The sequence below is a fragment of the Xyrauchen texanus genome, chromosome 2, assembly GCF_025860055.1.
Source record: "Xyrauchen texanus isolate HMW12.3.18 chromosome 2, RBS_HiC_50CHRs, whole genome shotgun sequence".
NCBI lineage: Eukaryota > Metazoa > Chordata > Actinopteri > Cypriniformes > Catostomidae > Xyrauchen > Xyrauchen texanus.
In genome coordinates, this window is record NC_068277.1 from 53860625 (window position 1) to 53877733 (window position 17109).

General features: G+C 37.9%; 1 protein-coding gene across 1 annotated transcript in view; it reads right to left on the reverse strand.

The window, feature by feature from the left end:
• LOC127657808 (heat shock 70 kDa protein 12B-like) overlaps positions 1–16283 on the reverse strand; it is a 29287-nt gene extending 13004 nt beyond the window's left edge. Inside the window, exons 1-8 of the mRNA XM_052146725.1 lie at positions 15921–16283; positions 13113–13184; positions 9237–9331; positions 7944–8068; positions 7672–7858; positions 7357–7461; positions 5602–5718; positions 2612–2789 (exon numbers count right to left, since the gene is read on the reverse strand). Coding sequence (XP_052002685.1) covers positions 2612–2789; positions 5602–5718; positions 7357–7461; positions 7672–7858; positions 7944–8068; positions 9237–9331; positions 13113–13158 — 853 coding nt within the window. The 5' untranslated portion in view covers positions 13159–13184; positions 15921–16283. The remainder of the gene's footprint in view (positions 1–2611; positions 2790–5601; positions 5719–7356; positions 7462–7671; positions 7859–7943; positions 8069–9236; positions 9332–13112; positions 13185–15920) is intronic.
• Between the last annotated feature and the right edge of the window lie 826 nt (positions 16284–17109).

Sequence of the window (17109 nt, forward strand, 5' to 3'; positions counted from 1 at the left end):
AGAAAGAAAGAAAGAAAGAAAGAAAGAAAGAAAGAAAGAAAGGGGAAAAAGCAAATGAACATGAAAGAAAGAAGGAAAGAAAGAAAGGGGAAAAAGCAAATGAACATGAAAGAAAGAAAGAAAGAAAGAAAGAAAGAAAGAAAGAAAGAAAGAAAGAAAGGGGAAAAAGCAAATGAACATGAAAGAAAGAAGGAAAGAAAGAAAGAAATAAAGGGGAAAAAGCAAATGAACAAGAAAGAAAGAAAGCAAGAAAGAAAGGGGAAAAGCAAATGAACATGAAAGAAAGAAAGAAAGAAAAAAAGAAAGAAAGAAAGGGGAAAAAACAAATTACATGAAAGAAACAAAGAAAGAATGAAAGAAAGAAAGAAAGAAAGGGGAAAAAGCAAATGAACATGAGAGAAAGAAAGAAAGAAAGAAAGAAAGGGGAAAAAACGAATTACATGAAAGAAAGAAAGAAAAAAAAGGGGAAAAAGCAAATGAACATGAAAGAAAGAAAGAAAGGGGAAAAAGCAAATGAACATGAAAGAAAGAAAGAAAGGGGGAAAAGCAAATGAACATGAAAGAAAGAAGGAAAGAAAGAAAGAAAGAAAGAAAGAAAGAAAGGGGAAAAAACGAATTACATGAAAGAAACAAAGAAAGAAAGAATGAAAGAAAGAAAGGGGAAAAAGCAAATGAACATGAAAGAAAGAAAGAAAGAAAGAAAGAAAGAAAGAAAGAAAGAAAGAAAGAAAGAAAGGGGGAAAGCAAATGAACATGAAAGAAAAAGAAAGAAAGAAAGAAAGGGGAAAAAGCAAATGAACAAGAAAGAAAGAAAGAAAGAAAGAAAGAAGGAAAGAAAGGGGAAAAAGAAAATGAACATGAAAGAAAAGAAAGAAAGGGAAAAAAGAAAATGAACATGAACATGAAAGAAAGAAAGAAAGAAAGAAAGAAAGAAAGAAAGAAAGAAAGAAAGAAAGAAAGAAAGAGGAAAAGCAAATGAACATGAAAGAAAGAAAGAAAGGGGAAAAGGCTAATTAACATGAAAGAAAGAAAGAAAGAAAGAAGGAAAGAAAGGGGAAAAAGAAAATGAACATGAAAGAAAGAAAGAAGGAAAGAAAGGGGAAAAAACGAATTAACATGAAAGAAAGAAAGAAAGAAAGAAAGAAAGAAAGGGGAAAAGGCTAATTAACATGAAAGAAAGAAAGAAAGAAAGAAAGAAAGAAAGAAAGAAAGAAAGGGAAAAGAAAATGAACATGAAAGAAAGAAAGAAAGAGGAAAAGCAAATGAACATGAAAGAAAAAGAAAGAAAGAAAGAAAGAAAGAAAGAAAGAAAGAAAGAGGAAAAGCAAATGAACATGAAAGAAAGAAAGAAAGAAAGAAAGTAAGAGGAAAAGCAAATGAACATGAAAGAAAGAAAGAAAGGGGAAAAGGCTAATTAACATGAAAGAAAGAAAGAAAGAAAGGGAAAAAAGAAAATGAACATGAAAGAAAGAAAGAAGGAAAGAAAGAAAGAAAGAAAGAAAGAAAGGGAAAAAGAAAATGAACATGAAAGAAAGAAAGAAGGAAAGAAAGAAAGAAAGAAAGAAAGGGGAAAAAGCAAATGAACATAAGAAAGAAAGAAAGAAAGAAAGAAAGAAAGAAAGGGAAAAAGCAAATGAACATAAGAAAGAAAGAAAGAAAGAAAGAAAGAAAGAAAGAAAGGGGAAAAAGCAAATGAACATGAAAGAAAGAAAGGGGAAAAAGCAAATGAACATGAAAGAAAGAAAGAAAGAAAGAAAGGGGAAAAAGCAAATGAACAAGAAAGAAAGAAAGAAAGAAAGAAAGAAGGGGAAAAAAGCAAATGAACATGAAAGAAAGAATGAAAGAATAAAAGGGAAAAGCAAATGAACAAGAAAGAACGAAAGAATAAAAGCTATAGAACATGATAGAAAGAAAGAAAGAAAGAAAGAAAGAAAGAAAGAAAAGAAAGAAAGAAAGAAAGAAAGAAAACATCCAGGGGAACTAGTGTAAATAGTCTAAAGTAGGGTGAGATCATGGTCTACCAGCACCTTGTTCCAATTATAATGTGAAATGTGTATAAGAGTGTGAAGAATATATTTTGTTTGAGTACAGAAACGGAGTGAATGATAAGTGCCTACAGATTTTGTAGTTGTGTGAAGAGAGAGTATTTGAAAGTGAGCCTCGTTTTATCTTTTTTCAAGCATCAATAGCACACACACTGTCAATTTGATCGGAGGTTGTTTTTTTTCTGCTCTGTGACCTCAGGGGACACCCTAACCTTCAAGAAAATGTCATCTTTCTCTTTCTGTCTTAATCTAAACCACATGTTCTCTTTCTCACTAAGACCCACTTCGTTCTGTCTCATGGCTCAGTCTGACCCAGATGTTAACATCCTCTGCATACAGTATAAACCACACATAACTACACAACACAAAAACACCATTCCAATTTTAAAGCATGAAAGCCTTTATTGCCCATGCTTTACCCATGATTCCTATTTAATGTTTACTTAGAAATATGATGATTTCACGTCATTCCCAGGATCCATCTGTGAGCAAGTGATCTGAAATAGCCTTTTGCTAACAGGTTGAGAAAGCAAAACAAAAAACATGAACCAAGAAAAAGTTCTTACCTTGCCTGAAACTTGAATCGAAGGGGCGGGACCCATCCATATCTAGGCCATTGGTCATTGGTCTTTGGCTGAGGTCAATGACCTGGTGTAAACGAAGCTTCCTGCAGTAGATGGAGGCAGCCTCTGGTTCAAGAGCTATAAGGAGCTCTTCAGGACAATCTGGAGTGACCAGACCAGCCTACAATGAGAGAAACAGCATGAGCATTAATTAGTGGGGGTTTGTTGGGGGGCAAGGGGTGCTCACTAAGATCCTCTACTTTATGACCTACTCATTGGACCCCTGGGAGAGGTGGCCCACCCATAAAAATTTTGTCACGGCCCCTGTAAATGCCAGCCCTTACCCTAAGTATTAAACTTTGGTGCTACACTCAAATGATGCAGCTTGTTGAAGAGAGGTGCACTATTACAAGGTAACAGGACAAAAGGTGGAAAGTAACATTGAGCCCATTTACATGCACACCAATACGTGTTTGCTCTCTAAAATCAGCTTATATTAAAAATTAAACATGACATTTGAAATCATCGCGTTATTCTCTACTTTTGACATCAAACGTTAAAGAGACATGCACATTGTGCGCACATTGGATGAGCCGGTAAGAACACCGAATTAGGTGTTTACATGGCACACGAAATTGCCATAATGTGCAAAAATCTACCCGTGTCGATCGGGTTATACATAAGCCGTTTATGGTTGTTACTCCAATAAAGGAACGTGGGTTATTGTGTTTTCATGACCACACACGTTGTCTGCTTATTAAGCATAATCGTGTATGAAAAGTAACAGTAAGGTCCCTGAGATGGTCTGAAAGAGTTATGGAGGGAGGTGGTGGGGGGTTGCCTCATTCCCCCTCTCTTGCTTGGCTTGAACAGGCGCGGTTTCCTGTGTGTGCTGGTCTCTTGCATTGTTTAACCTCTGTGACATTGCAAAGAGGAAATTATCCTCAACCTGCCTCACCTCGAGTGAGAGAGGCAGAGATCTGTGGCTACTAGAACAAATACAGTCGTGACCTTGTCTTTAATCTAGACAGTTGATTGGTTGGGTGGTTTGGGTCTCAATATGGTGAGATTTTTTCCAGTAGTTTTAGAGTTTGAGCAGACTGCAGCTGGAGGTGATCCAATTGAAAAAGCATATATTTGATTTGTGGATTCAGGACCATAATCACCAAAACACATCTTGCACAATATTAAGATTACTGGTCAATCAGTATGTTTTTCAATGAGTGATTCTTTAACTTGTACATTCATTTGGTTCCCCCAATCTTGAATATTTTGATTACAACCTTGTGTAGAGTGTTGTATGGCCTGCAATGTACTAAAATACACTCACCGACCACTTTATTAGGTACACCTGTACACCTACATTTTCATGCGATTATGTAATCAGCCAATCATGTGGTAGCAGAGCAATGCATAAAATTATGCTTAAAGCTGAAGTTGAGATTCATCAGACCAGGCCATGGTTTTCCAGTCTTTAACTGTCCAGTTTTGATGAGCCTGTTCCCACTGCAGCCTCAGCTTTCTGTTCTTGGCTGACAGAAGTGGAACCCGAAGTTTTCATCTGCTGAAATCTCATCCGCGTCAAGGGTCGACGTGTTATCCATTCTGAGAGGTTCAAGATTTTCTGCTTGCTACAATTGTACAGAGTGGTTATTGGAGTTATCATAGTCTTTCTGTCAGTTTGAACCAGTCTGGCCATTCTCCGTTGACCTCTCTCATCAACAAGACATTTCCGTCCACAGAACTGCCATTCACTTGATATTTCTTTTTTTGGTTTAGTTTTTGGCACCATTCTGAATAAACTTTTGAGACTGTTGTTCAAAACTTTTCCCCATTCTGATGGTTGATGTGAACATTAACTGAAGCTCCTGAACCGTATATGCATGATTTTATGCATTGCACTTCTTCCACACGATTGGCTGATTAGATAATCACATGAATAAGTAGGTGTACAGGTGTTCCTAATAAAGTGGTTGTGAGTGTATATGCCATAATATTTACCAAAAATAAACTGTTCATTTTACTGAGGGTTTTGCTAAAGTTTTATGGTCGATTGCTTTGGTTTTTCAGTATTTATAATGCTCATAGGCAGAGGCGGTTCTGGGGTCAGTGAATATTTGGGGCTTTGCCCAGACCCCTGTGGATATGTATGAGGCCAGCATTTGACGAAATATCAGAATATAATGTTTATTGTGAGGTGTAATTAATATAGTTAATCTTTAAATATTACTGAAACTAAAAGGTCCCGCTAACTTTTGTCTTAGCCTCAGATACGCACAAAGATCTGAAGTTGTGGGCTTTTAAAACTACATATGTTAAAATGTAATTTAAAACACTATTTGTGTCTTTCTGCTTTCCGTAGTTCAACATGCAGTGTGTATAGACCAATGCTGAGTTTGGAATTGCATACTATCATTCTACTCTTACTATTTCTACCATGAGTAGAATGGGTAGTATGCAATTCCAAACTCAGCCCAATCCTTAAGCAACATCACCGCCTACGTCACAGACAGTAGTGGAGGCAAAAAGACTGGTGTGAACAGTAAACCAAACCTGTAGTTAGCTGACCCAACAGTCAGAAAAGTTAGCTGTTCCCTTTAAATTGTCTGTTTAAGCTAAATTAAATGTTGTGCAGAGGGCTTCACTTTGATCAGATTCTGTCAAAAGCTCTGATGGGACTGAGGAGATCATTTCCAACGTTTTATTACAGGTATGTTATGAACTCATATCATTATAGTAATAGTATAGCTAAGAATATATTTGTATTTATGATGGCTCTGTGTTGTACTTTCATTTAATCTATGGTAATAACTAGCTGTGCTACTGTCAACAGTTCACCCAAACCTAGCCTTTAAGAAAATATAGAAAGACTGTATGTAGACTATGTGAGCGTGTATGTGTTTGAAAGGAGAGCATGTCTATTATGTTTGTGCTCTCTGGTTTGTTAAGCAGTTTTTGGTGTAACTGATCTCAGTTCCGATATGTTACATTACCAAATATGCAGCTTCTCGCATGAACTGCTTGGCTGGCTGCCTCCACACCGCAGGAACAGTGATGACCCATCGGACTTCATTACTCTCCAGTACTGAGGAGGACTGATCCTTCACCTCCTGAAGAACACACACACACACACACACACACACACACACACACACACACACACACACACACACACACACACACACACACAATTTCATAGATAACATTATTATGCATTAGTTATTAATATCCTTTATTTCCTGCACATTCTGTGCTTAAAAATGTACCATCAGAATGAAATGTCCCTAACTGTGTGGTGTGAAGTGCAGAGCCCATGACCCTCAGGATGCATGGCAGGAGGTCTGGGAGAAATATTCAAATACATTAAGTGTTTTACCACAAACCTTCAGAGGCTTCAGGAAGCAAGAAGAAAATGCTTTGGGTCCAGCCAAGACTGACTTAAGATTAGCCCAGGACCTCCACCCCCCACTGCTCAAAAGTGTTCTTATTTGACTGAAGGACAAGAGTTTGGAACAAAGCCACAGCACACTACTGTATATTCACTTTGCTTGCCTTCTCTAGACTTCACTGAGAGGTTCATATTTATTTCAGCCCTGGAGGGAATTTTTTTCACAAAAACTGAAAACAAATGCCTACATAAATAAAAGAATTACCAAGAAAATAAGAACGCTGAATGATTGTTTCACGAGTTTGCATGCTCATACAATTTTTTAATAATTAAGAAATATCACACAAACAAGTTGTACTGAATATCAACACAGCTGTGATTCAGCCTTAGGCACAAGGCCACAGGCTATACTAAATACAAGCTCTCTTGGAACACATTTTCGCTAGTTTAATCAGATAAGAGGAAGGTCCGGAACTAATTGTTGTATAAAAGTAAACCAATTTTGCTGCTGTTTATGATAGAAGGTTCAAGCATAATACTCTAAAGCTCTAAATTCTTGGGATATAATGAATTATTTAATATATAACAAGAATAATAGAAATAGCCCTCTCTTCAAAACCCCGCCCTCCAAAATCGTACCACCCAATGCAGTGTTAACAAGCATGTGGCTTAAATGGCAGAGAGACTTCTGATTGGCTAAGTTTACTGATGGGTAAAAAAGGGTGTGATACACTCTGTTCACAGAGTGTTTGATTTCTATAGAGATCTATTTCAGTGATATATGTAAGGTAGTAGGGACATTTTATGTGCGGTATTCCAAAACAAAATGTATTACAGCTTCTTTAAAGCTGAAGTTCTTTAAAGCGCCACCGATCAGAATAGCAAAAATAAATATTTGTTTTCAAACCGCTTTCCAAATATGCCCCCATCTACTGTTGATTGAACAGTAAAGTTGTTAAAATCATAATATTTACATATTTACAGTCATTTTAGGTTAGGGTTTGTTGCCATTATATCGTCATGGCAACAAACTTGAAAAATTGGATATAGCTTAACACAGAAAAGGTTAGTAAATGATTTCATCACACTAAAATCATGTTACCATGCATATTGTTTACTTCTTGTGGAAAACATTTTAAGCAGTGAGTAGTTTAACGTCTTTAAAGAAAATAATTTTTTGTGGTAATCAGCATTATGCCACAAATGCTGTCAACTATGTTTAACTTGAATTGAACCCAGAATATTATTTTAAACTGGGATTAGAGAGAGTATTTTAACATTGACAAAGTTACATACTTTAGCTTTAACTGTCTTTGTACTTCTCTACCTCTGTTTTGTGTATACTGTATATCATGTTTACCTTTAAAGCATGTTCTCTGAAGAACCTCAGGGCATGAGCAAACACCTCAATGGCTCGAATTCTTCTCCCACTCACAGACTCCAGCTCTGTCTCCATACTGAGATCCTGAAGAAAACCAAGAGAATCTGCTGCAGAAAAGCTCGGTGTATGCACTTCTTCAACCAGAAAGTACAGATCTGACTTTTTTTGACGTGCGATTGTACGACCCCCATAAGCTGAACACTTACTCTACCCAAACACAAATCCACATACAAAAGTAAAACTTCAGCATTCAATAATTACAAATATGTAATGCCATATGGATTCTCTATTTACACTGGTGCTGTGGATTTTCATTTTGAATTTGTCAAAGTAAAGCCAATGCCTGGCTTCATCGGGGTCAAGGTCATGGTAGCTGTCTCGAGCTGCAAAGCCAAAACTGTGGAACCGCAGGTCAGGGGTCAGCAGCAGACAGGTTGGACTCTTCTGATTGGCTATACCAGGGTCCCCACCCTCCCATCGTCTGTTGGGAGATATAAGGAGAGAAATCTTTAGTTTTTGAGTTTGTGGTATGTTAGAGTCAGTTGTTGTGTTGATATCATAAATACCTCATCATGTGAATGGTTTCAGGATCTTCAGTGAAACTGAAGGCATAGCCACTGGAGGTGGTGCCAAAATCTATAGCAACCACCACGGAGAATGGATGAGCCACACGAGGTCTTAGCTCAGTCCTCTACAGAGAGAGGAATTCAAAAATAAATCAGAAAGAGTTTTCTTGGCAAAGTGTACTCAAACACACACAACAAATAACTTTTGGTTTAGGAGCTCTGAGCTCTTGCAAATATAATTTGTACAATTAGAACAAGACTGCAAATATATAAAAAAAAAACATATGTACAGGTGTTTGCGAGTAGCTGTGCTCAAAATAAAGCTGTTTTCAACTCCATTCATTTCTTTATCACTTTTTCAAAGGGGTGGTTTTACCAAACATTTCCCCTGGTACAGAGCATGATGGTCTCCTCCCACTCTCTCTCTTCTCTTTCCTCTTATCTCTTGATAATTGCCCTGACCATGAATGTTACAATGACTAAACACCTTGAAGGGGAGTTTCTTCATGTGTCATTTTCAGCTTTCAGCTTAAGGTTATGTGTATAATTGTTTCATGTTAAACTATTTTCTAACTCAGTTTAATGTTTAAAGAAAAAAGAGCAATTAAATGTGTTCTGTGGTGCTTTCAACATTCCTGTACAGTATCTGTTTGAGCGGTCTGACATGTCATCATTGCCTCAATCAATGGAATAAGTCTGGTGTGGGACTTTCTGTTAAGCTAACCAATGGAAGATTGGGGGCAGTGGTGGCTCAGTGGTTAAGGCTATGGGTTTACTGACCAGAAATTTGGGGGTTCAAGCCCCAACACTGCCAAGATGCCATTGTTGGGCCCTTGAGCAAGGCCATTGACCTAATCTGCTCCAGGGCACTATATCATGGCTGACCCTGCACTCTGACCCCAGCTTAGCTGGGATGTGAAAACAAATCAATTTCACTGAATATATGCAAAAATGTATGTAGAATGTGTGACCAAAATAAAGGCTTCTATTCAGAAATAACTTTTAGTAAAACAGGAGCAAGTCGACTCTTAAACAAAACATGTTTGGCCTGTCACAGTTTGCAGTGTTGACTTGAGGATTAGAAAATTACAGTTCTCTTTTAAACCATCCGGCTGAGTGCTAAGTAAAGAAGCATAATTGTGCACATCTGGTGGTACCACATCCTCTTCTTAACTGAAGTTTGAAGCATCTGATTTTGGCATAAAATCCAGGTCTGAGGACAGTCTGGCTATTTATTGTATAAAGGGCTACAGAGGGTGTTCGTGTCCATAAAACAGTCTCTAATGATCTTACTGGAGAAGGGGAGGGAGTGAGAGGGGTGATACTGCACTCATTTCTGGAAGGAGAGGGTGAACCAGATGGAGATGTGGAGACGGATCTGTCTTCACCTGAAAAAAAACAGGATGAAAGAGAGGGAGTGAGGGATGAAAGGAGGACTAGAAAGACTTAAATGAGTGACCAGCCCATGTATTGGAATACACAAGGTCAAGATTCCCTTGGTCTGAAAATACTGAGACCAATTAAGAGATGTTGGTAGTTTCTGGAGAATTCCACATCGGTTACCTGAAAAGCTTTGTTTGAAAAGCACTAGAGATAATTTTATGTTTAAATATTTAATTGTACCTTGTGCTTGCTAAAGAAGAGCCTAACATGTTAATACAAGAGGTGGCAAATCGACAATGGCAATATACTGTATCAAGCCTCATCTCCAGAAGAATTGAAGACATAGGAATCTATTTTAGTGAGCGCACAAAGCGTAGTGCTTCACGCTAAGACTGTGTGCAACGTCTTATCCAATTTTTCGTGAAAGCGCAAATTCAATTCACAATTTTCCCTTTTAATTTGTATTGCCATTTTTCCACCTGTTGTTGTGGAGTGACTGTGGAGGGGCCAGAGGAAGAAGTAACATGTTTAGAATTGACCACTTCATTATTTTGATTATATTTTATTTTATTTTTTGTGTTTCAATTAATGAATTACATTACAAAATAATAATTTCAGTTAATGCTAGCCATGATACTGTATGTGTAATACTTATAGTACATTCTCTATAATTTTACAGAGCCTACGAATCCTGACAAGAACCACATTTTTCATGCGTATAAAAAGGAGAATTTAACTGTCACTGCATAAAAGAGGTAAATCCATATTTCTATTCTTCTAATTCATTGCATACAGTTCAATTACACTTCCAACTTCTTATGAATGTGCTGTCTTTGTTTTTATCGCTGTTGCTGGACAGGGAATGGACTATATACAGTAATAGGACACAGACAGTGGAGTAAGCAGAGAAGAAGAAATTATATTGCACTTTACCTAACCCATTAGCGCTTTGAGCACATCATTTTGCCAAGTGTCATTTCCGTACAAAACTACTAATATAATTAATCTACTCTGGGGGCCAAAAGTTTGGAATAATGTAAAGATTTTGCTCTTATAGAAAGAAATAAGTACTTTTATTCACCAAAGTGGCATTCAGTTGATCACAATATTTAGTCAGGACATTAATAATGTGAAAGATTACTATTACAATTTGAAAAAAAATTTCAGAACTTTTTAAACTACTTCAAAAGTTATTATCAATCAAAATCCTCCACGTGCAGCAATGACAGTTTCGCAGATCCTTGGCATTCTAGCTGTCAGTTTGTCCAGATACTCCTGTATGCACTTCCTGTAGCACTTGCCATAAATGTGGCTGTCATGTCGGGCAATTCTCACGCACCTTTCAGTCTAGCTGATCCCACAAAAGCTCAGTGGGGTTAAGATCCATAACACTCTTTTCCAATTATCTGTTGTCCAACGTCTGTGTTTCTTTGCACAATCTAACATTTTCTTTTTGTTTTTCTGTTTCAAAAGTGGCTTTTTTTTTGCAGTTCTTCCCATAAGGCCTGCACCCGAGTCTTCTCTTTACTGTTGTACATGAAACTGTTGTTGAGCGGGTAGAATTCAATGAAGCTGTCAGCTGAGAACATGTGAAGCATCTAATTCTCAAACTAGAGACTCTGGTGTACTTATCCTCTTGTTTAGTTGTAAGTCTGGCCTTCCACATCCCTTTCTGTCCTTGTTAGAGCAAGTTGTCCTTTGTCTTTGAAGACTGTAGTGTACACATTTATATGAAATCTTCAGTTTTTTGGTAATTTCAAGTATTGTATAACCTTCATTCCTCAAAACAATGATTGACTGTTGAGTGTTTAGAGAAAGCTGTTTCTTTTTTTTTGCCATTTTTGACCTAATATTGACCTTAAGACATGCCAGTCTATTGTGTACTGTGGCGACTCAAAAACAAACACAAAGACAATGTTAATCTTAATATAATGAACCAAATAGCTTTGTTTGATATAATGGCAAGTGATTTTCTAGTACCAAATTAGCAATTTAGCATGATTACTCAAGGATAGGTAATGGAAATGGGGCCTGTCTAGATTTGATCAAAAATGATTTTTCTCAAATAGTGATGGTGCTGTTTACATCAGTAATATCCTGACTATACTTAATGATCAGTTGAATGCCACTTCGGTAACTTATTTCTTACAGTAAGTACCAATTTCCTTCTGAAACATACAAATCTGCACATTATTCCAAACTTTTGGCCGCCAGTGTACGTACAATAGAAAAACACTGTAGAGGCATCCATCCATCGTCAACCGCTTATCCTGTGTACAGGGTCGCAGGAGCCTATCCCAGCTAACATTGGGCGAAAGGCGGGGGACACCCTGGACAGGTCGCCAGTCCATCGCAGGGCCACACATAGACAGACATACACTCACACTCACCTCCACATCCACACCTAGGGCAATTTTTTTTTTTGGAGACACCAATTAACCTAGCCTGCATGTCTTTTTGGATGGTGGGAGGAAGCCGGAGTATCCGGAGAGAACCCACGCAGACACGGGGAGAACATGCAAACTCCACACAGAAAGGCCGGGGCAACCAGGGTTTGAACCCACGACCTTCTTGCTGTGAGGCGACAGTGCTAACCGCTGCACCACCGTGCCGCCCTCTGTAGAGTCATTGTTAATAAAAATAGAATTAGTACAGAGAACACTCTAAATAATTACAAGTTTAACTCAGTACCATATTATCCTCTAGTGCTATATTATCAACATAATTCATCATAGCTGTGGGAAGAGTTCATTAATGATGATCGATATATTGATCCACTCCGAGATGTAGTTCAGTAGCCCCTCTCTGGCTCATTTAAGAGATAACTAGGGGCCATGACTAGAACTAGGGGGTCTTGGCCCGCTCTAGGCCCCCCTTGAGCCAAAAACTAAAGACATGGTGACATCTTAAAGACATCTTTCCAGGCCTGGAATCAACACGATACTTACACATAATTTGAAGGCTGTTCTATATCTTTAAATACCATAGGAGATGAAATGACAACTCAGTGTTTTCCTCAATTATTTACATTTACATTTATGTATTTGGCAGACGCTTTTATCCAAAGCAACTTACAGAGCCCTTATTACAGGGACAATCCCCCCCGGAGCAACTTGGAGTTAAGTACCTTGCACAAGGACACAGTGGTGGTGGCTGTGGGGATTGAACCGACAACCTTCTGCTTAACAGTTTAGTGCTTTAGCCCACTACTCCACCACCACTCATTATAGGTGTGTCATATCTGTGGAAGCACTGCCAAGAAATATCAGGAACAGAATTCCAAGAATTCCTCCATTCCTAACATGGTAAAGTCTAGGTATGACATTTTCCAGGGCAAAATTAAAACCATGGGAAAACTATCATCTATGAAGTGATTCTCTGCAGCCAGGTTATTCTAATATGCCTTCAAACAAACACCCACATGGGTGGAATTCACTTAAGGCTATGACAGGAATGTTATCGAAGTCTACAGATATTCTCCAGAGTGCAAAGCATAGATAAGAGAGGGTCACACCCCTTTCCAGTATTGTTGATGGAATAGACAGGAATTATAGCAAAGTTCCTGCTCACCACTGTTCCAGCATAATGGAGTACAACATGCTTCTATTCAACTATTTAAAATTCAGTGAAATGCTTGCTTTAAGATACTTTGTTCCAAGTCTTTTGGGTCTCATTATAACTCATTATGAAACATTATAATTAGCAAGGTTCCTTAGAAGGATACATATAGGAATTTCTCATTATTGAAGTTTCAAATCCCAAAGGACATGTTAAATTAAATGTTACCTGGGACTTGTAGACTGTTTGCACTGAGTCGTAGGAGGCCGTCCATAGTGGAGGTGACAGGTCTTTTGCAGCCTGAGCAGTAAAGAATAACATTGACATTAAACAGCATATGGGTAAAAAGAAGAACAACATTAAGCACACACAGAATATTGATACAATATATTCAGAATCTTTGAACAAATAGTGTGTACTTTTTTTTTGTAAACATTTGAACAAATAACATTAGGACATTCCAGCTGCAACAACAAAGACATGACATAAGTGATGAAATGTATAAGTGGGTGTGGACTAGACACATTTCAAACTACAGTTTAAATTTCCCAAATGGGCTCTATTTCCTATACTACGTTATCTAAAACTGGAGAGAGACACAGTAAACAATTAAATTAAAATAATATTCAGGGCTCAAGACAAATTAAAGGGATATTTCACCCAAAAATGTAAATTCTCTCATCATTTACTCATCCTCATGACATCCCAGATGAGTGTGACTTTTTTCTTCTGCAGAACACAAACTTAGATTTTTGAAGAATATTTCAGTAGGGGCTTTCATGATGACCAGACCTTTGAATCTCCAAGCATCACATAATGGCAGCATAAAAGTAATCCATAAAATTCCAGTCCTTTTTTACTCTAAATCTCCATTTTCACTTTTACTTTAAACATTCTTCTTCTTTTGATTTTTGACAGTTTGCATTCTTCGTGCACATCGCCACCTATTGGTTGGAGCTGGTCAAAATTGGAGATTTACATAAAAATGCTCTCTTTCTCACCCACACCTATCATATCGCTTCTAAAGATATGGATTTAACCACTGGAGTTTTATGGATTACAATTATTCCACCTTTATGTGATTTTTGAAGATTTAAATTCTGCTCACCATTCACTTGCATTTAATAGAATTAAATAAATATATAAAACCACATTTTTCTGTTAAAAGCTGTTACTGTTTATCACAATAAAATCATGTTAACACACATATTGTTCATGTCTTGTGGCTATACTTTGGAAACAAGGAGTATTTTAACGTTAATGTAATGCCATTTTAAGTGCCTCACTGTGACCCCAATTGTTGCTTTTTTAAAGAAAAATAGAAATTAGTTAAAATGTATTTTTGTGATCATCAGCATTTTGCCACAAATGCTGTCGACTGACCTTATTGGACTGTCCCGCTAGAGTATCGAACCTGGAATATTCCTTTATGTGTTTAGTAAACATTGTTTGTGCTAATCTGATATCATACAAATACTATCCAGCAAAAACATGGGATATGATTTATTAAATCTGATGGACAGAGGGTGTAAAAAGAATATGCTTCTTTCTGAAATTCAACCTCATGTGTCCCCCAACCCTCAAATCTTTTCCCTTTAAACCCTTTTCCCCTCTTCCTCTTGCCTTAATCTTTTCTTTGGACTCCCTCCCATTTTCTCTTGCTTCCACTATTAGTTTCAAACCTACTCAGTGCGTTTGTGCATGTGTGTGTGTGCATGTTCCTCAGGAGAGAGGTTTATACGTACAAAAAATATATAGAGAAAAGGTGGAGAGAAAGGTGACTGAGGGCCTCCCACAATGCTTGTTTAGTAAATGGATATGACTGAAAATACTCTCCAGATGCTCCTATTTGAGCTAGTTTTGTACTAGTGCAATGGAGAACAGAATCTCACATTAGGCATGCGAGAGTTTGTTGATCAAACTTGTACATTTTTAATTAGTTGATTTTACAGAAAAGGCGGTAAAACATGCACTTGCATTCATTTGACACACCATTAGCACCAGATGCATGCACACACAAAGACCATTGTAATTTGATTACTTTCAGAAGACAATGAATTTCACTATGTCCGCATATGGTTCCAGACACACTCTACAGATTGCAAATGACATTAATAAGGCTTGAGTGCTCTGAGGTTTAGAGTCGTTTGAAAAAAGCATCATTATGTTTCTGTGCTATAAAATGTGTTATGTTTTTGCACAACTTTGAGTCTATGCAATTATAATTCCGTTTTGCACTTGAGCAGTTTGATTGGTTTGTAAACCTTCACATTTCATGCTAATTTAATGTAGATTCTGTAGCTTGATTTCATGTCTTTTTGTTTCAGTATGGACCAATCTTAATGAGCAGACAAAATTAAGGCTATACCATTGTGATCCAGTGTATCTCAAAGATATTTTAACTGTCGGACTTGTTTATGACAGAGATCCTCCATGCAGTTTTCCCAGTTACTATACGGTTGCATCAGCTTTTTTGTATGTAGGATTGCATGCAAGATTGTTCCAGGTGAATGGAACCCTCTTTATATTTTTTATTTCTTTGTCAAAAAAGAGAGATGCAAAACACGCTGTTGTAGAGACACATGAACTTTCATCCTCACAATAACGTGGGTGTGTTTGTCTGTTGAAGTGGGCTGATCCACTTCACATCCTGTTCCCTCACAGAGTTTTGTAGGAAAATGTTCATTTCAACCCAGCTTTAAATCTATAGAAATAGCAAATATCTCCAAATACAGTTGCTAGTTGTGACAAACACATACAAAGTAACATGTGCAGAGGCTGTGGTCAAGCATGTATAAATACTGACCCCTTCCAAATGCATTCTAACTGAAGTCATAAATGTATAAATACCTTGCATTATAAAACAACATTCTTTTTGAAGCCAGTGTATGTATTTTATATCATACTAGAATATCCTTACAGACACCTGTCCTCCCATTTCTCTGGCAAGCCCCCTTCAATACCTCTCCTGTCAATCAACACAGCACATTGATTTAAACAATTCCAGTTAGTTTTAGTTGTTACATGGTCACTCACCCTTTTGTTTAATGTTCTAGTGTATCCTGTCTAGTAGCTGATAAATGTCCTAAATCCCAATAGGAAAACAGTTATGGATGTTTCAATAGCTAGAGTCTTTGTGATGTTTCAGCAAAGTGGCTGAAACAAAAAGTATTGAATGTTTGATCCCAAGTCGAAGAGGGGAAAATATGTTGAAAAATGTTGTAGAAATAGCTCAGATCCACTGGATATTCCCAAAACTTTCTCCGTGTATGTATCCAAGCAGTCAAATCCTCATCTGCTGTGGAATGTCAGGGAGGACTATTTGAGAGAGGCAGCCACACACACGTTCAGGGGCTGGAGATGAACACTGCTGTAGTACAGGGGGAATGGGAGGGAGAACTGGTCTGCTGCAACAGATTCAATGGCTGTGTATCGTTGTGTTTTTTTTTTTTGTTTGTTTTTTTAGAAAGAGAGAGAGAGTGAGAGAGAGGGTGGAGAGTATTCGTAGTGGCAGTATGCACTGATTAAGTCATCGGAAAATCTGAGTTGTACATAATGCTGCCACAATGCTAGGGCATTATGGGTGGTTTCAAGGGCGTTCCTATATGTTTGCTGAGGTTTTCTAGGTGTTTTTTAACACTTTGTTATATGGTTGTGTTGCTGAGAGGTTGCTTACTGGCACCCCCAAGTCTGCATGACAGTCAGGTCCTTAGATATGGCTTGGGTCAAGGGTTCCCAACATTCCAACTCATGAATGCAGGACACTTGAGCATTTTGAGTAAATCGGCTGCGTAGCCGCAAACTGGTCAGTGCCCATGATGACCCCTGTCCACTGTCGTAAGTGCATACAATGTGCATGCGAGTATCGGAACTGGATCTTGGAACAATGGAAGAGGGTCGCCTGGTAAGATGAGTCACGTTTTCTTTTACACCACGTGGATGGCTGTGTACATGTGCACTGTTTACCTGGGGAGGTGACGGCACCAGGATGCACTGTGGGAAGACGACAAGCCGGTTGAGGGAGAGTGATGCTCTGTGCGATGTTCTGCTGGGAAACCCCGGGTCCGGCCATTCATGTGGATGTCAATTTGACATGTGCAACCTACCTAAACATCGTTGCAGACCAGGTACACCCCTTCATGGCAATGGTATTCCCTTTCAGCAGCATAATGCCCCCTGCCACACTGCACACATTGTTCAGATATGGTTTGAGGAGCATGATGAA